The 21283-nt window shown below is 43.2% G+C and overlaps 3 protein-coding genes across 6 annotated transcripts; 1 reads left to right on the top strand and 2 right to left on the bottom strand.

Annotated features, from left to right (window-relative positions):
- Positions 1-9440: 9440 nt before the first annotated feature.
- Positions 9441-13887, top strand: LOC127311255 (uncharacterized). Its single transcript, XM_051341641.2, has 10 exons — positions 9441-9785; positions 10030-10092; positions 10617-10695; positions 10803-10931; positions 11453-11531; positions 11691-11736; positions 12308-12414; positions 12509-12578; positions 13242-13324; positions 13628-13887. Exons 1-10 carry the CDS (start codon positions 9540-9542, stop codon positions 13656-13658), a joined length of 933 nt encoding a protein of 310 aa, XP_051197601.1. The 5' UTR covers positions 9441-9539; the 3' UTR covers positions 13659-13887.
- Positions 10009-16098, bottom strand: LOC127311253 (coniferyl alcohol acyltransferase-like). 2 transcript variants are annotated; one of them, XM_051341639.2, is made up of 4 exons: positions 14587-16098; positions 14004-14436; positions 10241-10351; positions 10009-10156 (listed from the first exon to the last, which is right to left on the bottom strand). In XM_051341639.2, the coding sequence occupies exon 1, from the start codon at positions 16035-16037 to the stop codon at positions 14616-14618; it is 1422 nt and encodes a 473-aa protein (XP_051197599.1). In that variant the 5' UTR covers positions 16038-16098; the 3' UTR covers positions 10009-10156; positions 10241-10351; positions 14004-14436; positions 14587-14615. The 2 variants fall into 2 exon arrangements, with proteins under 2 accessions (XP_051197599.1, XP_051197600.1); XM_051341640.2 differs by lacking the exon at positions 14004-14436 and having other exon boundaries at positions 10011-10156.
- Positions 16099-16796: 698 nt separating this feature from the next.
- On the bottom strand, positions 16797-21283 carry LOC127311256 (uncharacterized). 3 transcript variants are annotated; one of them, XR_007857624.2, is made up of 11 exons: positions 20972-21283; positions 20646-20708; positions 20145-20223; positions 19909-20037; positions 19258-19336; positions 19040-19085; positions 18374-18480; positions 18209-18278; positions 17760-17843; positions 17421-17503; positions 16797-17162 (listed from the first exon to the last, which is right to left on the bottom strand). XR_007857624.2 is itself a non-coding variant. In XM_051341642.2 (10 exons), the coding sequence occupies exons 1-10, from the start codon at positions 21206-21208 to the stop codon at positions 17132-17134; spliced, it is 924 nt and encodes a 307-aa protein (XP_051197602.1). In that variant the 5' UTR covers positions 21209-21281; the 3' UTR covers positions 16797-17131. The 3 variants fall into 3 exon arrangements, 2 of the variants coding, with proteins under 2 accessions (XP_051197602.1, XP_051197605.1); XM_051341642.2 differs by lacking the exon at positions 17760-17843 and having other exon boundaries at positions 20972-21281; XM_051341645.2 differs by lacking the exon at positions 17760-17843 and having other exon boundaries at positions 16797-17135; positions 20972-21281.

Raw genomic sequence — 21283 nt, 5'->3', positions numbered from 1 at the left:
AATATAATGGTTTGATCACAACTACTCAAATGCTTGCTTGAGATGGAGGGAAATAGGTTTACTGACTCAACATAAAGTAAAAGACAGGCCCTTCGCAGAGGGAAGCAGGGATTAAATCATGTGCTAGAGCTTTTTCAGTTTTGAAATCATATAGAGATAATAAAAGTAACATTTTGAGAAGTGTTTGTTGTTGTCAACGACTGGTAGCGGGTACTCTAACCCCCTTGCCAGACAAACCTTCAAAGAGCGGCTCCCATTTTATTTTTATTTTGTGTGGCACACCTTCCAACCTTTCTTTCACAAACCATGGCTAACCGAATACTCGGGTGCCTGCCAACAATCTCATACCATGAAGGAGTGCCTTTTTATTTTAGTTTTATTATGATGACACTCCCCCCAACCTTTGCTTACACAAGCCATGGCTAACCGAATCCTTCGGGTGCCGTCCATCAATCACATACCATGGAGGAGTGTCTATTTAGTTTAATTAATTTGGGACTGGGAATCCCATTGCCAGCTCTTTTTGCAAAATTATTGGATAAGCGGATGAAGCCACTAGTCCATTGGTGAAAGTTGCCCAACAAGATTGAAAGATAAAACACCACATACTTCCTCATGAGCTATAAAACATTGACACAAATAAGAGATAATAAGTTTTGAATTGTTTAAAGGTAGCACATGAAGTATTTACTTGGAATGGCAGGAAATACCATGTAGTAGGTAGGTATGGTGGACACAAATGACATAGGTTTGGGTTAAGATTTGGATGCACGAGAAGTATTCCCTCTCAGTACAGGTTTTTGGCTAGTAAGGTTAATTAGCAAGCATAAGAGTTGAGGGAAACAAACAAATATACATGTGATAGAAACAATCATGCATCTTCCTTGTAAGCACAAACAATTTTAACTTCAGAATAATAAGCTATGAGCTAACAAGAAAGAAAGACAATGAAACAACTACATGTATTTCTCTTTTCTACTTAAACCTCAAAGTGTTGTTGCTATTGACCAATGCTAAGTTTGCCAAAACCAAATAGATTTATTCAATGCTCCCAAAGTGATACCAATACTAACAACAAGGTAAATCATATAATAGAGATTGCAAACTAAAATAAGATGTGCAATATGTAAATGATAAGACTTCTCATTAATATTCCATAACGATAACTCACACCAAGGGATACATAGATAACCAACTAAAGGAGAGATACTTCCAAACTGCAACCCATCTTATATGATAACTTCCCTACTCATGATATGACACTACTTGACAGTAAAAAGTAAAAGGTAGTGATAATGTGATACCGCGGCACTCCCCCAAGCTTGGAACAAACCAAGGGGATGCCAATACCGATGATGAATTACTCCTGCGGCGATGGTGGTGATGAATTCCTGACAAGCTTCTCAATAAGCTCCTGAAGCTCATCAATCTTGTATGTGAGATTGCGAATCATCTCCTAATTGTGCTCGACGCGGTTAAGAAGTCTGTCCGACGGCGAGTCCCAACTCTTGGAGTTATTTCCCCACTCTTCACCCTCAGGCTTCCTCCCTCCTGCAGTGTTAGAGCGATCTATATCCCAATTGCTAGGCAATGCTGCCTTGGGAGTCCCTTCAATTTGATTATTGAAAATTAGATTGTGGAAGGGATGGTGAATGCCTGATAAAGATGTTTTCGGAGCTAGGTAATGACGTGGAACCGCTCCTCCAGTGCGAATTCTTGCGCTCTTGTTTGCACTAAAAGGGTTGTCCACCACCTTGATGCTTGCGATGGTAGCACGCGGGTGTGCGCGCGAATCTTCCTCCACCTCTTCTTCATCCTCTTCCTTGACGTCCTTGTCCTCCTCTTTCCACCCAAGATCTCGATTATCTTCATCCGGAAACTCCTTGCCCTTGTTCTTGGAGACCATGGTGCTTCTAAACTGAAAACAGATCCTGGCAGAAACAGCTCGAAACAAAACACGTCGAGAAAACGATATACGGACCTCCAGGGGTCCGGGGGATTATATAGCAAAAATTTTCACGACAAAAGGAAAGTACCAGATCGAACCAGAGTCGGAAAGGGGCGACGAGGCGGCCAGACCATAGGGCGGCGCGGGCCCAGGTTAGGCCGCGCCGGCCTATGGTGGCACGCCCTCGTGCGTCTTTTCCACTCCGTTTCGATCTCGTAATTTTTCATGTTTTCCAAAAACAGCAAAAATATAGTTCGGAAAGTAAATTGCGAACATTTCATTACCAGTACTGTTACCTATTCAAAGTCGAGTTCTGGCAGATTGTCAATTTGTCCTTTAATGAAAGCCTCCGGTGTTTCCACTTGAATAATATCAACATCAACATTATAGGAATCACCTGAGATATAATGCTTGAGTCTTTGTCCATTCACCACTTGTGTGGCATTGCCTTGGAGAGAGCTAATTTTGATTGCTCCTGAACGATACACCTCCTCGACAACATATGGTCCTTCCCATTTCGAGAGTAATTTCCCTGCAAAGAATCTGAGACGAGACCGATACAATAGGACTTTATCTCCAATATTAAATTCTCTTTTGATAATCCTTCTATCATGCCATTTTTTAACTTTTTCTTTAAAGAGTTTAGCATTTTCATAAGCTTCACTTCTCCATTCATCTAGAGAACTCAATTGCAACAACCTCTTATCACCGGCAAGTTTAGGATCTTTATTTAATTCTCTAACAGCCCAATAAGCTTTGTGCTCTAGTTCTAAAGGTAAATGACAAGCTTTTCCGTAAACCATTTTATAAGGTGACATTCCCATGGGATTTTTATAAGCAGTTCTATAAGCCCATAGTGCATCCTTCAATTTACTAGCCCAATTCTTTCTAGTTTTATTAACAGTCTTTTGCAAGATAGATTTAATCTCTCTATTTGATAATTCTACTTGCCCACTAGTTTGAGGATGATAAGCGGAAGCAATTCTATGATTAATACCATATCTAGCAAGAGTTTTTCTAAAACCTCCATGAATAAAATGAGAACCTCCATCAGTCATAATATATCTAGGCACTCCAAATCTAGGAAAAATAATGTCTAAAAGCATTCTTAAAGAGGTCTCACCATCAGCACTTTTTGTAGGTATGGCTTCCACCCATTTAGTAACATAATCAACAGCAACAAGTATATGAGTGTTACCTTCTGAAGACGGAAAAGGTCCCATGAAGTCAAATCCCCAACAATCAAATGGTTCAATAACAAGAGTATAATTCATAGGCATTTCATTACGTCTAGAGATATTACCAACCCTTTGGTATTCATCACAAGATAAAATAAACTTTCTCGCATCCTTGAAGAGAGTTGGCCAATAAAAACCTGATTGTAGAACCTTTTGCGCGGTTCTTTCTCCGGCGTGATGTCCTCCATAAGCACTACCATGGCATTTACTCAATATCTCTTGTTGTTCATATTCGGGAACACACCTTCGCAGAATACCATCCACTCCTTCTTTATATAAGTGTGGGTCATCCCAGAAATAATGCCTCAAGTCATAAAAGAATTTCCTCCTTTCTTTGGTGAAAAGGTTGGAGGCAAGTACTTGGAAACAATAAAGTTAGCATAATCAGCATACCAAGGACTGTCTCGCGAGCTCACCTTTATTACAGCCAATTGTTCATTTGGAAAACTATCATTAACAGGAATAGGATCATAAGCAATATTTTCCAATCTAGACAAATTATCAGAGACAGGATTATCAGCACATTTCCTATCTACAATATGTAAATCAAATTCTTGCAAAAGAAGCACCCATCTAATAAGCCTCGGCTTAGCATCTTTCTTTGTCATAATGTATCTAATTGCAGCATGATCAGTATGAATCGTAACTTTTGAATCAACAATATAAGATCTAAATTTATCACAAGCAAAGACTACAGCTAATAATTCTTTTTCAGTTGTAGCATAATTTCTTTGAGCAGCATCAAGAGTTTTACTAGCATAATGAATAACATTTAGTTTTTTATCTACTCGCCGTCCAAGAACAGCGCCTACAGCAAAATCACTAGCATCACACATAATTTCAAATGGTAAGTTCCAATCAGGAGGTTCAACTACAGGAGCAGTTGTTAAGGCTTTCTTTAGAGTTTCAAAAGCTTCCTTGCAATCATCATCAAAAACAAAAGGTACGTCTTTTTGAAGAAGATTAGTAAGAGGCTTTGAAATCTTGGAGAAATCTTTAATAAATCTCCTATAAAACCCAGCATGACCAAGAACACTACGAATACCTTTAACATCCCTCGGATAGGGCATCTTCTCAATTGCTTCAACTTTAGCTCTATCAACTTCAATACCTTTCTCTGAAATTTTATGTCCCAATACAATTCCTTCATTAACCATAAAGTGGCATTTCTCCCAATTAAGAACAAGGTTAGTTTCTTCACATCTCTGCAAAACTTTATCAAGGTTTCGCAAGCAACTATCAAAAGAATTCCCATAGACGGAAAAATCATCCATGAATACTTCCACAATACTCTCGCAAAAGCCATGAAAAATAGCAGACATGCATCTTTGAAAGGTAGCAGGAGCATTACATAAACCAAAAGGCATACGCCTATAAGCATAAGTTCCATAGGGACAAGTAAAAGTGGTTTTCTCTTGATCTTTAGTTTTAATGACAATTTGTGAAAACCGAATAACCATCAAGAAAGCAAAAATGAGTATTTTTAGACAATCTTTCTAGCATTTGATCAATAAATGGTAAAGGGTAATGATCTTTCTTAGTAACTTTATTAACTTTTCGAAAATCAATGCACATTCTATACCCTACAACCACTCTTTGAGGGATGAGCTCATCATTATCATTAGGCACAACAGTCATTCCTCCTTTCTTGGGAACGCAATGCACAGGACTAACCCATCTACTATCAGCAATAGGATATATAATACCAGCTTCAAGAAGTTTTAATACCTCATTCCTTACCACCTCCTTCATCTTCGGAATTAGACGACGCTGATGTTCAACAACAGGCTTTGCATCATCTTCCATATTAATAGCATGTTGGCAAATAGAAGGAGAAATCCCCTTCAAATCATCAAGAGTGTAGCCAATAGCGCCTCGGTGTTTCTTCAATATTTCCAATAGCCTTTCTTCTTCAAACTCTGTAAGCTTAGAACTAATAATAACAGGATATATTTTCTTATCATCAATATGAGCATATTTAAGATTATCAGGTAAAGGCTTTAAATCAAAAACAGGATCTTCCTTTGGCGGCGGTGTTGTACCCAAATCTTCCACCGGTAAATCATGCTTGAGAATAGGTTGGCGAAGAAAATTTTTCTCAAGCTCATCTCTTTCTTTCCTAAAAACTTCACTCTCGCTATCCTCCAAATGTTGCTGCAAAGGATTATTAGGAACAAGAACAATAGATGCACAATGCTCCATTTTAAAATCATCACTAGGCAAATCAGCTTTATAAGGAGTTTTGGTAAATTTAGAGAAGTTAAACTCATAAGATTCACCAGTAAATTTAGTCAAAATTTTCTCTTTCTTGCAGTCTATAATAGCTCCACAAGTATTTAGAAAAGGTCTACCAAAAATAATAGGACAATAATCACTAGCAGCAGAACCAAGTATCAAAAAGTCAGCAGGATATTTAATCTTACCACATAGAACTTCCACATCTCGAACAATACCAATTGGAGAAATAGTTTCTCTATTAGCCAGCTGAATAACCACATCAATATCTTCAAGTTCACAAGAATCAATTTCGTGCATAATCTCCGTGTAAAGCTCATAAGGAATAGCACTAACACTTGCACCAATATCACATAAACCATAATAGCAATGATCACCAATTCTAACAGATAGCATAGGAACACTAACTTGTTTGGGTTTATTAGGATGTGAAACAATATTAGAAGCATCTTCACGAGAAAATAATATGACCATCCTCCACATTTTCACCACAAGATCTTTAACTATTGCAACAAAGAGGTTCAACTTTTATTTGTTCTTCGAGTTCTCTGGGTTTCTTTTCACTTTTATGAACCGCACTATTTATAACAGTACTCCTTCATTTTAGCGAGGGAAAAGAGTTTTTTCAATATAAGCTTAGGAATAACATGATCAGAGTTTCAACTACAACGCATTTATTAATAGATGAATCAATTTTATCTTTATACGGTTCATGATACTTATCAAAATTCTTCTTAGGCAATTCATAATGAGAGGCAAAAGCTTTATAAAGATTTGCAGCAACTTGAGAATCAAGACCATATGTAGCACTCATATTACGAAATTTATCGGTATCCATAAAAGCTTCAATGCATTTATAATCATAAATTATACACGATTCTCTATCCTTGTCGTTCTCCCAACCTTCGGTATTTTCTTGGATCCGATCAAGAAGGTCCCTTTTAAACTCTTCTTTGTTGCGTGTAAATGATCCAGAACAAGAAGTATCCAGCAAGGTCTTGTCTTGAAAAGAAAGTCTTGCATAGAAATTATCAATAATAACATTACCAGGAAGCTCATGAATGGGGCATTTGAGCATTAAAGACTTCAATCTCCCCCAAGCTTGGGCAATACTCTCTCCATCATGAGGCCAAAAATTATATATGCGATTCCGATCCTTGTGAATTTCACTTGGAGGATAGAACTTAGAATAAAACCGGGGCACAATATCATTCCATTCAAGAGAATCCCCATTATCCAGTAATTTATACCAATGCGCCGCCTTACCAGACAGCGATATAGAGAATAGTTTCTTCCTCACTTCATCCATAGCAATACCTGCACACTTGAATAAACCGCATAATTCATGTAAGAACAATAAATGATCTCCAGGGTGGACAGTTCCATCCCCTTCATAGCGGTTATCCATAACACGTTCAATAATTTTCATAGGTATTTTATATGGTATCACTTCCTCACCTGGCGCCTCATCCACTACCGTTGCAGTAGTAGTAGATTTCCCAAATAGAAATTGAAGAGAAGATCTCTCCATAATGACTTATAGCAAAGAAATAAAATCAGCACAAACAGTAAAGGTTTTCCTTACCAATTCCACTTACCAATAGCGCTTCACTCCCCGGCAACGGCGCCAGAAAATAGTCTTGATGACCCACAAGTATAGGGGGTGTATCATAGTATTTTCGATAAGTAAGAATGTCGATCCCAACGAGGAGCAGAAGGTGTTGACAAGCAGTTTCGATGAAGGATTCCCTGTAAATGCTCACAGACAAGTATTCAGGGGGGTTTTGATGTAACAGTTGAATAAAGTACGAGTAAGTAAAGTGCGAGAGTAACAATTGCAGCGAGTGGCCCAATCATTTTTAGCACAAAGGACAAGCCGGGTTGTTTACTTATAATGACCAAACGTTCTCGAGGACACACGGGATTTTAGTCTAGTGCTTTCGCTACATACGGCTAAATAATCTTCATTGTTATGATAAGTGTTGTGTGGGTGAACCTATGCTAATGTACCGCCCTTCCTAGGACTAATACATACTTGTGATTATACCCCTTGCAAGCATCCGCAACTACAAGAAAGTAATTAAGAATAAATCTAACCACAGCCTTAAACTCTGAGATCCTGCTATCCCTCCTGCATCGATATACCAACGGGGGTTTAGGTTTCTGTCAATCCGGCAACCCCGCAATCGGCAAACGAGTACAAGATGCATTCCCCTAGGCCCATAAAGATGAAGTGTCGTGTAGTCGACATTCACACGACACCACTAGAAGAATAACACCACAACTTAAATATCATACCATTGAATATTACTCAACCATAATTCACTACTAACAGTTAGACTTCACCCATGTCCTCAAGAACTAAACGAACTACTCACAAGACATCATATGGAACATGATCAGAGGTGATATGATGATGAATAACAATCTGAACATAAACTTGGTTCAATGGTTTCACTCAATAGCATCAACAACAAGTAGAAATCGATACCGGGAGAGTTTCCCCTATCAAACAATCAAGATCAAACCCAAATTGCTACGGCGGTGACGGTGTCCAGCGGTGGAGACGGCGGTGATGATGGTGGAGATGATGATGATGGTGATGGAGATGATGTCCAGCTCGATGACGGTGACGATGGCGTCGATTTCCCCCTCCTGGAGAGAATTTCCCCGGCGGATTCCTGCCCGCCGGAGAGCTCTTTTCTCTCTGGTGTTCTCCGCCCCGCAGAGGCGGCTGTAACTCTTCGTGAGGTACCCTCTGTGGCTTAGGTCTTCGGGACGAAGGGTTTCGCGAAGAAAAGGAGGCGAAAGGGGCTGTGGGGCCCCCACACCACATGGTGGCGCGGCCAGGCCATGGGCCGCGCCGGCCTGTGGTCTGGCCCCACCTTGGGCCTTCTCAGCTCCTCCTTCTGGCTTCCTTCGTCATCTTGAAAAATAGGATTTTTGGTATAATTTCCTTCCACAGTTGATCTCCCGAAATATTGCGTTCTGATGGTGCTTTTTCCAGCAGAATCCTGGCTCCGGTGCTTGATCCTCCAATAATGATGAAACATGCAAAATAGATGAAATAACATAAGTATTGTGTCCCAATATGAAATATATCAATGAATAACAGCAAATTATGATACAAAATAGTGATGCAAATTGGACGTATCAGCACCGTCGACGCTGACATTGCCCGAAGACTAGCGAGACTTTCGCCTTTATCTCCACACACCTTCCACCGTGCTCATCGAAATAACCGAAATACCATGGCCCACCCACGACCCGCACGGACGTGAGCACACCTTCTTCAACCTCCGACATAGCCGAGCACCCGTAGCCTCCCACCATCATCCACCTCTCACACGGTCGAGGACCAGCCACACTGCCATTGTCACACTCTGGACAAGTGCGATGCACACGTGACCTACTAACCCAGGTTTGGCCCAGTTGGGCCAAGGTCTAGCCTACACCTCCGCCCCATGGATACTAGCGTCGGCTCCTCCGTAGCTTGCCCACTGCCTCTAGGAGCCACCGCCAATAGCAGTGGCCCTAGCATATCCTCCTATTGGTCCTAGGGAGGCCCGCACCGCGCTCCGGCCTTGCTGCAGCTCCAATGGCCCCGCTCCGAGCTCGAGGTCCTCAACCATGATTCTAGGTGGCTCTGCCTCAGCCCCTTCTCTCGCCGTTTGTCGTAACTTTTCACCGCCACCATGCGACGCCTGATTGATGGCCTTCACCTCACGTCGTCGTCCCTTGGGGCGCACCCTCCTCCCCTCATGCCTTCGATGGCCAGGGGGGCGCCGGGTCACTCGCATGTGCGACCCGAGCAGGAGGGGATGATGCGCTGTGATTTTTTTTTGAAACTTTGAAAACAAAAGTTCTAAAGTTTGGAAAAGAAGAAAAACCCGAAGTACACATTGGGTTTCCAGAGATTATACTACACCACCTATTTGGTCATACACTCGGAGGTTATTTCAAAAACAGTAAGGTTGACGTGTGTGTAAATAATAACCCGGCCTGAACCGCTGTTGCTCGGTCTTAGCCGCAGACCCGGCACGCGACGTCTAAAACCGGTCCGCGGTAAAGCGCAGCAGGAAAGGTCGAACGCAGCGGCGCCTCCCCGCCGTGCCGAGATGAGCCTCTCCCACCACCGCCTCCACCTCCACCACCTCCCGCCCGCCGCTCCGCCGGCGGCTGACCCCTACTACGTCTACGCACCGCACGCGCACGCGCACCCGGACCCGCAGCGGCAGGGCGTCGTCACGCTCTTCGTCGCCGGCCTCCCCGACGACGTGAAGCCCCGCGAGATCCACAACCTCTTCTCCCGCCGGCCCGGCTTCGACCAGTGCCTCCTCGAGTACACCGGCCGCGGCAACCAGGTCACCTCCCTAAGTCAGCTCGCGGTTCTTACTGAAACTAAACCCTCGCTCAGGCAGACCCTTCGTTTCGGCTGTTTCGTCAGTGCCATATAGAACTTGAATGCGTAGGATTAGGGTAAATTGGATAAAAAGACCACAATACACTGTAGTGTCGAGAGGGCATAATTTCTATTTACTCTGGTTGGGTGTATGTTACTATAAGTTTGGCTGATGTAGTCTCTGAATTCCTATTCTTATGCTGCAGGCTGTTGCTTTTGTGTCATTCTTCACCCATCATGCGGCCTTGTCGGCAATGGCTTCGTTAAATGTAAGCCCTGCTGCGAGTCAGGTTTCCTCCGCATTTTTCCTGGTTCTGCTCTGTAGATTTATTTCTGTGGTAATGCGAACATAAATTTAGCAGCAGGTCACAATGCAACAAACTTCAGCGTAGCTTTAGTCACTGTTAAAATCCATACCCCGAGTAACAAATTTGCAGTGCTTGTTGTGCAAAACAGGCTTGCTTGACATCCATAGGTGAAATTGAATGCTGAAATCATGTGCCCTTGACCCTCCGTTATTTTTGGCCACTACACAGTAGTATATCAAGTCAATGAAATTTGTAAGAAAAAACTAGTCTCTGCTTTTACTTGTCAAACCTCAAACCATTGGAGTAGGCCATAAGCTTTACACACATCTCCAATAATAAAGTACAAGTTCAATCTATGCAACAGTAGCAAGAAATTACCTTGCTCTGGGCTTATAAATCCTATGTTCCAGCTTCATAGCTACTACCATACAGTGTTGATCACTTGATTTTATTATCACTGATGTAATACGTGTGTTCCATTTCAGGGATCTGTTTTTGATCCTGAGAATGGTGATTGTTTGCACATTGAGCTAGCTAAGTCGAATTCACGCAAACGTCATGGAGGTACTGTTTGTACAATATCGCCAATTTTCTTAATCGTATCAGTTCTCGCCAGCAAAATGCTATTGTAAACTTCCACACCATTCAGTTGATTACAATTTTCATGTTAGGCGGTGGGGATGTCTACAGAGTTATTGACAAGCGAGTACATAGAACAGAGGAAAATTCTGACAATGACAACAACGGAGATGAAGGCGGTGATGATGTATCTGCCGATGGTGATGGTAGCGACAATAATGGTAATGGTACTACTTTTTTGATGAAATCCTGCATCTGTAAGGGAGTTGCTTCTTAATTCCACATAGCTATCATCTCTAATACTGCCAGTATTCTCTTTTAGGCTGAACTTGTTTTGTAAGTGAAAGCATGAGAGAAATTTGCTGTTCAATGATGGCTTCTGTTTACTTGCTTATCTTTTTATTTTCACTTGTGGTATCTTCCATATATCGAGGAGCACAATATGACTTTGAACACGCAATTTGATTTTTGGTTACTTTGATGGTTGCTTCTTCATTTTCATTTATCTAGAATTATTTGAGTTGATTTCATGAAGTAACTAAGAGTATTGGCATGTTGCTATGTTAGAAGCAGTAAGAGTTTGCACTCGGTATGTCCCCATTATGAAAAAATTATGTGGTCGGATGACTTTGCACACACATATAAATTAAAGTAATGCAGTTTGCAGTATGGTATTTCTCTTGGCACTATTGACTGCAATCTCACATGCACGTTCTTGTTATTGTTGGCACCAAAAATTCAGGGCAGGGTGGATCTGATGAATCATTGGGCACAGAAAATGATAATTCCAGCGACAAGGATGAGTTACCTGCGGATCAAAGGTTAAAAACTTAAGATGCACTTCATATTACTCCGTAGTTGGAGTTAATTCTCTTCCTTAATTTGGCATTCACCTAAATAACCACTTCTCCTATATCTGCCGGTTGTGCATGGATTTGTTAATGATATATGATTGTTTTTTTTTTCCTTTGATGGAACAGTGGTGAACCAGGGATCAAGCAGCAGAAGCGGCATTCTTCTTCAAATGTGAGTTCCATGTCCTAGCTTCACTTTATCACGCTCTTACGTTATATCCTTGTTAGAATACCAATGTATACTGCTGCAGTGTTGTGAAACAAAGCAAGCGGTTGTCCATGCTTTTGTAGTTTGTTTTGCCACATTCTATGTTTTGACATGATGGTACTTGTGTCTACATTCATATTTTTGTTTAAGACCATTAGAAGAAGCTGACCAAATTACCGCTACAGTAGGGATATTGCATGTTGTTGAAATCATGTAGTAGCTCAATTTATGTACGAAGCTGCAATGGGGTGTATCTGTATGAACTCTGTTACTTTGAACTTGTTTTCTTAAATGTTTTGACCTTCGTATATACTATAAGGCGTGTAAGTAGGACAATGCACATGTCATGATCAAGTTTCTTCTCGTCTTCTGTAACTGCACGTATCGTGATATGTTCTGTGGAGAATTTTGAAGTGCGCAGGTGCACTATTTTTATAATGGGCGCATATAAGTTTATAGTACTAAAAGTAGATTCAACTCCATGCAAGTATTCCTTTTATTATTTTAAACTTAGGATGTGGCATTGATCATACAGGGTCAACCAGACAAATCTTCGACTGAAACTCCACCGTGTTCTACTTTATTTCTTTCAAATTTTGGAAAAGCATGCACAGAAGAGGAGCTAGAGGAACTATTATCTAAGTATGTTACATAAATTCTGCTAATATACTCACTTAACTGAAGTTCTAGCAAAAACAAAAATTGATGACCGCTCCTTATTTTTTGCACTTGGCAGGCAACCCGGATTCCATGTTCTTAAAATGTGTCGCCGTGGTGGATTGCCTGCAGCATTTGCTGATTTTACGGTATAGCTACCTTTGTTGTTTACATTTTAGTTATATTATATTGCTGTTCTTTGGAGATGCTATGGAAAGGTCTTCAATATTTAGAATATGAACTTGATATGACAAAAGAGAAAAGACACATCAAGGGTTGGTTTTGAGTTGCACATGGGCTACTATTGTCTTTAACCTCATAACAAGGTTTATCAGCGCTGACAGGGTGTCGTGTGAGCTTATTTTTTTTGTGGGTTTATTGGTATTTCAGTGCTGATTACAATGTGAGGCTCTCATTATATCGAGACTTTAGGAAATACGGACGCTTAAACCATATCATTAGGGCAAGGCAATGACTTACTTTGGAAACAAAGTGGTTTACTTGATACGGAAATACGGGGCCTATCTTGAGGATCAAGGCGTGGGGACTGTACCCTTATCCTTCCTGCTGTGGCCATAAACTCTGCCCTATATGACATATGGTCTGCATAACTTCACGTATTTAGTGATAATAATTGGTATAACCAGACAAATGACGTACTTCCTTGTACTTAATGAGATGCAAGTTCAATGTAAGAATAATATTTGTTGGACAAAGTTGCTTATTACATGTAGAATAGAAGATGGAGTAATATCGCCTCCACATCTCAGTTTCCACAGTTATTCTTTTCTGAACATGACCTCATTGTGCAGGATATTGAGTCCTCTACAGCTGCTATGAATAACCTCCAAGGCACCATCCTGCCTTCTTCCGATAGTGATGGTTTGCAAATCGAGTATCCTTCAATCTTTGTTGTTCAAGACACTGCATGATTTTACTCCTTCACTTCTTTAGGTTTGGAGCCTCTGTACGATTGGTTGGTTCAGTTTGCATCTTTTACAAAACAGTGCATTTTTTAATGAAATTAAGTCTGCTCATGAGGTTAGAACTGCCATTAACAGTGGTGGGAATATCTTTTGGTTTACCAGTTTCCATCATGTTTCTACTGTTATTTACAGTCACCCAGCAATTGGTTCTCACTAGAACTGGAAGTCATGCATCATTGTAGATCCTTTGTTTCCTTTAACTCCAGCTGCAGGTACGCAAGATCGAAGATGAGGAGTAGCTAGCTCGCAATAGCTGTTGTTCTTGGATTGGCGTGGCCTCGAGCCATGGACCGCAAGCTATCATTGGGCACCCTTGCACATGTAATTGCCTGCCTAGCTTGTAGCATCTGGAGTTTGCAGTAATCTTTAGCCATGAATGAGAACTAGACAACTAGTAAGAGCTGTGCATTTGTCCTGTGCTGGATGTTGTGGATGATTTTAACCCATCCCTTAAGAAACTTCTGTGTCGGTCTGTCGGGGCTTGAGCAGAGGCATATACTGTATTTCGCATGATCTTGCCATTGCACTGTTTGGCTGGAGACCGAGAGAAAAACGCACGAGCTTTCTGGAAAACAGCTTTGGGCGTACCTTGATCGTGACTGTTCCTCCAGTCGGATGGTCAAAAAACCGTGAAAATGTAATACCCAGTAGTAGTATAAAAGAAGAAGAGAAAATGTGTTAGTAAGAAGAAAAAATCTCATTTGTGTTTGGCTGGAGGCTGACAGCAAGACGCATGATCTTTCTGGGGAACAGCTGGCCTACCTTGATCGTAACTATTCCTCTGGTGGTATAGTCAAAATTCAGCGAAAAGGCTATAGATATTTGGTCACATCACTTTGCCTCTAAGTGTAAAAGAAGAGGAGAAAAGGTGTTAGTAAGAAGAAAAAATGTCATTGGAAATGGCGGCGGAATCACGCTTGCCAATTTGCTCTTCTTCATCTGCTAAAGAGTTGGCCGAAAGAAGTCACCGGATTTGACCATGCTTGACGTTTGTGTCTCCAGGCACGTGCCAACATGGTAGCTGAATGAAAGAGATTTTTTTTGAACATGAATACTCATGTTTTTCGATAAAAATATATACTAACCCAGCCTCTGAACATGAAATTGATACTACTTGTACGTCACTAAGAATGACAAATCGCTAAATGTCCGAGTGAGGAAAGGGACGTACTGTGTCGGAGTATTGAGCTGAGCCTATGCTCACATGCGGCTCACCGCGTGCGGTAGCTCGGCGCCGTGGCGCGGGGCGGCGAAGCCGAGCCGCTCGGCGGTTGCAGGCCTGAACACGGCCTCCGGGTCTGCCTCCACGGCGTCGGCCAGCCTTGGCCACATCCTGGCAGTCACCAGCCACGACCCGTCCCCGGCGGGGCTCCGAATCACCGTCATGGCCGCCGACCCGAGCCTCCCCGGCCGCACCCACGGCATGACCAGCCGCGGCGGGCCGAACCCGAAGTCCCCGTCCACCCTGAACGGCACGAACGCCGACACCACCAGCGCCGGGCTCCCCGTGCCCAGCCCCACCGCCTCCGTCCACTTCCCGCCCTCCTTGAACACCCCCTTGTGCACCTCCATCCAGTCCACCAGCTCCTCGTACCGCTCCTGCCGGAACACCTCCGCGATGGCCGCCGCCGCCATCGTCGCCACGTCGGCGAGCGTGGCCGAGGCCACCGTGTCCACGGCCGCCTCCCGCGACGCGTACGTGACAACGTTACCGAGGTAATTGTTCACGTGGGCCTTGTTGTATTTCGCGGGGTCGAGGCGGCGCCGGCCGTCCACGAGCCACGCGAGGCGGCAGTGCGTGTCGGAGCCGCTCACGGCCGCGGCGAGCAGCTTCCACACGTGCGCGGAGAGGGCCTCGAGCCGCGTGGCACGGCGGCCGGAGGTGCTGGCCGCGGCGCGGAGGCGGTCGATGTCACCGGCCTCGACGACGTAGTTCCGGCGCACGAGGGCGGCGGCGAGGAGCACGTTGGGGAGACCGCCCGGGTCGTACCGCACGAACTCGGCGTCCAGCGACGGGGCGTACCGCGGCGGGGAGCGGGGGCGGAAGAGGGAGCGCCGGTCATGGTGGGGCTCCCACGAGAGGCCCCCGTCGGAGCGGAGCATCTCCGTCCAGGCGTTGGGCAGCGAGGTGAGGCCGTGGCCATCCACCAGCAGGTGGTCCGTGCCCCACGTCAGCGAGAACCCACCGCACGCGAACCGCACCAGCTGCAGCGACAGCGCCAGCCCGCGCTCGAACGGCACCTGGATGGCGCCCAGCGAGGCGTCGGCGTCGGCGAAGTCCACGTCCTCGAGCGCCAGGCCGGCGCGGGCCACCACGAGCTCCGCGCCCGCGTTGCCGCAGACGAGCTCCGGCACGCCGGTGGTGGCGTTGGCGACGACGCGGCCGGCGAAGGGGTAGAACCGGGAGAGGAACGCGGGGAGCGCGGCGCGCGCGGCCTCGGCCAGGGCAGGGAACCCCGCGGCAGGGGCAGGGTACACGGCGATGAAGAAGACGTGGAAGGAGCCGAGGATCAGGTCGAGGTTGGAGACCGGGAGCATGGCCGGGAAGTCCCGAGGTGGATCCGAAGCTTGGACCAGCGTCCGGGAGACGACCTCGACGGCGAAGCGCTCGGACGGCGGCATCCCGGGCCGGAGGAGGGAGACACGTACGATTAGGAATGATCAGGGAGCACGGGGATGAGAGATATGGATTGGAGATTTAACTGTTCATCTACCGAAAATAACCTACGTACTTTTATGAGCCATAAATCTTCCCCTCGTCATATATCTGTAATTTAGGGGTCGATACGCTATTTACTCAATACAGGACTAAGTAATATCAATTTCATGTTTAGAGGCTGGGTGTAATTGATATCTTTCAATATTAATATATTTTTTTATCGAAAAACATGACTATTCATGTTCAAAAAAATCTCTTTCATTCAGCTACCATGTTGGCACGTGCCAGGAGAAACAAACGTCAAGCATGGTCAAATCCGGTGACTTCTTTCGGCCAACTCTTTAGCAGATGAAGAAGAGCAAATTGGCAAGCGTGATTCCGCCGCCATTTCAAATGACATATTTTCTTCTTACTAACACCTTATCTCTTCTTCTTTTACGTTTAGAGGCAAAGTGATGTGACCAAACACCTATAGCCTTTTCGCTGAATTTTGACTATCCCACCGGAGGAACAGTTACGATCAAGGTAGGCCAGCAGCTGTTCTCCAGAAAGATCACGCGTCTTGCTCTCAGCCTCCAGCCAAACACAAATGAGATTTTTTCTTCTTACTAACACATTTTCTCCTCTTCTTTTATACTACTGACTATTACATTTTCACGGAATTTTGACCATCCGACTGGAGGATCAGTCACGATCAAAGGTAGGCCCGCAGCTGTTTCCCATAAAGATCATAGACATCTTGCTCTCAGACTCCAACCAAACAGTGCAATGGCAAGATCATGCGAAATACTCCCTCCGGTCCTATTTAATTGACTCAAATTTAGTATAAAGTACTAAAAGAGACCGGAGGGAGCATATGCTAAGAGATTGTAAAATGATACACAACATGTAGCACAGGACTACACAGCTCTTAGTTCTCATACATAGATAAAGAATACTGCAAAAACTGAACTCCAAATGCTACAAACCAGACAGGCAATTACATGTGCAAGGGTGCCCCATGATAGCTTCTAGTCCATGGCTCGAGGCCCAATCCAAGAACAACAGCTATTGCGAGCTAGCTACTCCTCATCTTCGATCTTGCGTACCTGCAGCTGGAGTTAAAGGAAACAAGGATCTACAATGATGCATGACTTCCAGTTCTAGTGAGATCCAATTGTTGGGTGACTGTAAATAACAGTAGAAATATGATGGAAACTGGTAAACCAAGCTGACTTAATTTCATTAAAAGACGCTGTTCTGTTTAACATGCAAACTGAACCAACCAATCCTAGGGAGGCTCCAAACCTAAAGAAGGGAAGGAGTAAAAGCATGCAGTGTCTTGAACAACAAAGATTGAAGGATACTCGATTTGCAAACCATCACCATCGGAAGAAGGCAGGATGGTGCCTCGGAGGTTATTCATAGCAGCTGTAGAGGACTCAATATCCTGCACAATGAGGTAATGTTCAGAAAAAAACTGTGGAAACTGAGATGCAGAGGCGATATTACCCCATCTTCTATTCCAGATGTCTTTTTAGAACATGTACAGTTAAACCTATTTTAAACTTGGACTGCTACTGTAAGCAAAAATAAACGATTTTGTCCTACAAATACGACTCTTACATTGACCTTGCATCTCATTATATATTTAATATTTTTAAGTAAAAGCAAGTATGTCATTGTTATACCGAAGTTATGGAGACCTTATGTCATGTAGGGCAGAACATATGGCCACAGCAGCAAGGACAAGGGGATGGACCCCACGGCTTGATCCTCAAGATAGGCCCCTGATTTCCGTATCAAATAAACCACTTTATTTTCCAAAGTAAGTTAGTGCTTGCCTTACCCTAATGATATGGTTTAAGAATTTGTATTTCCTAAACTCCCTGATACAATGAGAGTCGCACGTTGTAATCACCATCAGATATTAATAAGCCAGAAAAGAAACTAAGCTCACACGACACCTTGTCAGCGCTCTTAAACCTTGTTATGAGGTTAAAAACAATAGTAACCCATGTGCAACTCAAAACCAAACCTTGAAGTGTCTTTTGCCATATCAAGTTCATATTCTAAATATTGAAGACCTTCCATAGCATCTCCAAAGAACAGCAATATAGTATAACTAAAACATAAACAGCCAAGGGAGATATACCGTAAAATCAGCAAATGCTGCAGGCAATCCACCACGACGACGCATTTTAAGCACATGGAATCCAGGTTGCCTGCCAAGTGCAAAAAAATAAGCAATGATCATCAATTTATGTTTTTGCTAGAACTTCACTTAAGTGAGTATATTAGCAGAATTTATGTAACATACTTAGACAATAGTTCCTCTAGCTCCTCTTCTGTGCATGCTTTTCCAAAATTTGAAAGAAATAAAGTAGAACAAGGTGGAGTTTCAGTCGAAGTTTTGTCTGGTTGACCCTGTACGATCAATGCCACATCATAAGTTAATAAAATGACAAAAAGAACACTTTAGGACTATAAATTTATATGCACCCATTATAAAAATAGTGCACCTGCGCACTTAAAAATTCCCCATAAAACATATCACGATATGTGCAGTTATAGAAGACGTCAAGAAACTTGATCATGACATGTGCACTGTCCTACTTAAAAACGTCATATAGTATATATGAAGGTCAAAACATTTAAGAAAAAAAGTTTGAAGTAACAAAGTTCATACAGATACACCCAATTGCAGCTTGGTACTGTACATAAATTGAGCTACTACAAGATTCCAACAGCATGCAATGTCCCTATTGCAGCACTAATTTGATCAGCTTCTTCTAATGGTCTTAAACAAAAATATGAATGTAGACACAAGTACCATCATGCCACAATATAGAATATGGCAAATCAAACTACAAAAGCATGGACAACCGCTTGCTTTGTTTCACAACAATGCAGCAGTATACATTGGTATTATAACAAGGATATAAGGTAACAGTGTGGTAAAGTGAAGCTAGGACATGGAACTCACATTTGAAGAAGAATGCCGCTTCTGCTGCTTGATCCCTGGTTCACCACTGTTCCATCAAAGGAAAAAAAAAATCATCTATCATTAACAATCCATGCACAAACGGCAGATATAGGAGAAGTGGCGCATTAGCTTAAGCGTTTTATTTAGGTGAATGCAAATTAAGAAAGAGAATTAACTCCAACTACGGAGCGATATGAAGTGCATGTTAAGTTGATAACCTTTGATCCGCAGGTAACTCATCCTTGTCGCTGGAATTATCATTTTCTGTGTCCAACGATTCATCAGATCCACCCTGCCCTGAATTTTTGGTGCCAACAACAAGAACGTGCAAGTGAGATTGCTGTCGAAACTGCCAACTGCCAAGAGAAATCCCATACTGCAAACTGCATTACTTTAATTTATATGTGTGTGCAAAGTCATCCGACCACATGATTGTTTCATAATGGGGACATACCGAGTGCAAAGCAAACTCTTACTGCTTCTAAGTTCTAACATAGTGTCATGCCAATACAACAACAACAACCAAATTACGTGTCATGCCAATACTCTTAGTTATTTCATGACATCAACTCAAATAATTCTAGATAAAAGAAAATGAGGAAGCAGCCATCGCAATAACAAAAAAATCAAATTACGTGTTAAAATTCATATTGTGTTCCTCGAGATATGGAAGATACCACAAGTGAAAATAAAAAGACAAGCAAGTAAACAGAAGCCATCATTGAACAGCAAATTTCTCTCATACTTTCACTTACAAAACAAGTTCAGCCTAAATGAGAATACTGGCAGTATTAGAGATGATAGCTATGTGGAATTGAGAAGCAACTCCCTTACAGATGCGGGATCCATCAAAAAAGTAGTACCATTACCATTACTGTCGCCACCATCACCATCGGCAGATACATCATCACCACCTTCATCGACGTTGTTATCATTGTCAGAATTTTCCTCTGTTCTATGTACTCGCTTGTCAATAACTCTGTAGACATCCCCACCGCCTAACATGAAAATTGTAATCAACTGAATGGTGTGGAAGTTTACAATAGCATTTTGCTGGCGAGAACTGATATGATAAAGAAAATTAGCGATATTGTACAAATAGTACCTCCATGACGTTTGCGTGAATTCGACTTAGCTAGCTCAATGTGCAAACAATCACCATTCTCAGGATCAAAAACAGATCCCTGAAATGGAACACGTATTAGATCAGTGATAATAAAATCAAGTGATCAACACTATATGGTAGTAGCTATGAAGCTGGAACATAGGATTTATAAGCCCAGAGCAAGGTAATTTCTTGCCACTGTTGCACAGATTGAACTTGTACTTTATTATTGGAGATGTGTGTAAAGCTTATAGCCTACTCATATGGTTTGTGGTTTGACAAGTAAAAGCATGAGACGTAAAGCAAGCATGTTTTGCACAACAAGCACTGTCAATTTGTTACTCGGGATATGGATTTTAACAGTGACTAAAGCTAAACTAGAGTTCGTTGCATTGTGACCTGCTGCTAAATTTATGTTCGCATTTATACCACAGAAAAAAAAAATCTATAGAGCAGAACCAGGAAAAATGTGGAAGAAACTTGGCTCACAGCAGGACTTACATTTAGCGAAACCATTGCTGACACGGCCGCATGATGGGTGAAGAATGACACAAAAGCAACAGCCTGCAGCATAAGAATAAGAATTCAGAGACAACATCAGCCAAACGTATAGTAACATACATCCAGCCGGAGAAAATAGAAATTATGCCCTCTCGACACTACAGCGTATTGTGGTATTTTTATCCAATTTACTCTAACGCTATGCATTAAGTTCTATATGGCACTGAAGAAACAGCCGAAACGAAGGGTTCTCCCCCTTTCTGCCTGAGCGAGGGTTTAGTTTCAGTAAGAACCGCGAGCTGTGGAGCCAGACTAAGGGAGGTGACCTGGTTGCCGCGGCCGGTGTACTCGAGGAGGCACTGGTCGAAGCCGGGCCGGCGGGAGAAGAGGTTGTGGATCTCGCGGGGCTTCACGTCGTCGGGGAGGCCGGCGACGAAGAGCGTGACGACGCCCAGCCGCTGTGGGTCCGGGTGCGCGTGCGGCGCGTAGACGTAGTAGGGGTCAGCCGCCGGCGGAGCGGCGGGCGGGAGGTGGAGGTGGAGGCGGTGGTGGGAGAGGCTCATCGCGGCACGGCGGGGAGGCGCCGCTGCGTGTCCACTTCGTTCGACTTTTTTCCTGCTGCGCTTTACCGCGGACCG

This window comes from Lolium perenne, chromosome 7 (assembly GCF_019359855.2).
Source record: "Lolium perenne isolate Kyuss_39 chromosome 7, Kyuss_2.0, whole genome shotgun sequence".
Lineage (NCBI taxonomy): Eukaryota > Viridiplantae > Streptophyta > Magnoliopsida > Poales > Poaceae > Lolium > Lolium perenne.
Note: the sequence above shows the minus strand (reverse complement) of the source record. Positions and strands in the feature narration are given on the sequence as shown.

Excerpts from the sequence above, each read along its gene's own strand:
- LOC127311255 (XM_051341641.2), top strand. The coding sequence starts at position 9,540 with ATGAGCCTCTCCCACCACCGCCTCCACCTCCACCACCTCCCGCCCGCC. Across the intron at positions 11,737-12,307 it reads AGCGGCATTCTTCTTCAAAT|GGTCAACCAGACAAATCTTC; the intron begins GTGAGTTCCATG and ends TTGATCATACAG. Across the intron at positions 12,415-12,508 it reads CTAGAGGAACTATTATCTAA|GCAACCCGGATTCCATGTTC; the intron begins GTATGTTACATA and ends TGCACTTGGCAG.
- LOC127311253 (XM_051341639.2), bottom strand. The coding sequence starts at position 16,037 with ATGCCGCCGTCCGAGCGCTTCGCCGTCGAGGTCGTCTCCCGGACGCTG.
- LOC127311256 (XM_051341642.2), bottom strand. The coding sequence starts at position 21,208 with ATGAGCCTCTCCCACCACCGCCTCCACCTCCACCTCCCGCCCGCCGCT. Across the intron at positions 20,224-20,645 it reads CAGCAATGGTTTCGCTAAAT|GGATCTGTTTTTGATCCTGA; the intron begins GTAAGTCCTGCT and ends GTTCCATTTCAG. Across the intron at positions 17,163-17,420 it reads GGTGATGGTTTGCAAATCGA|GTACGCAAGATCGAAGATGA; the intron begins GTATCCTTCAAT and ends CTCCAGCTGCAG.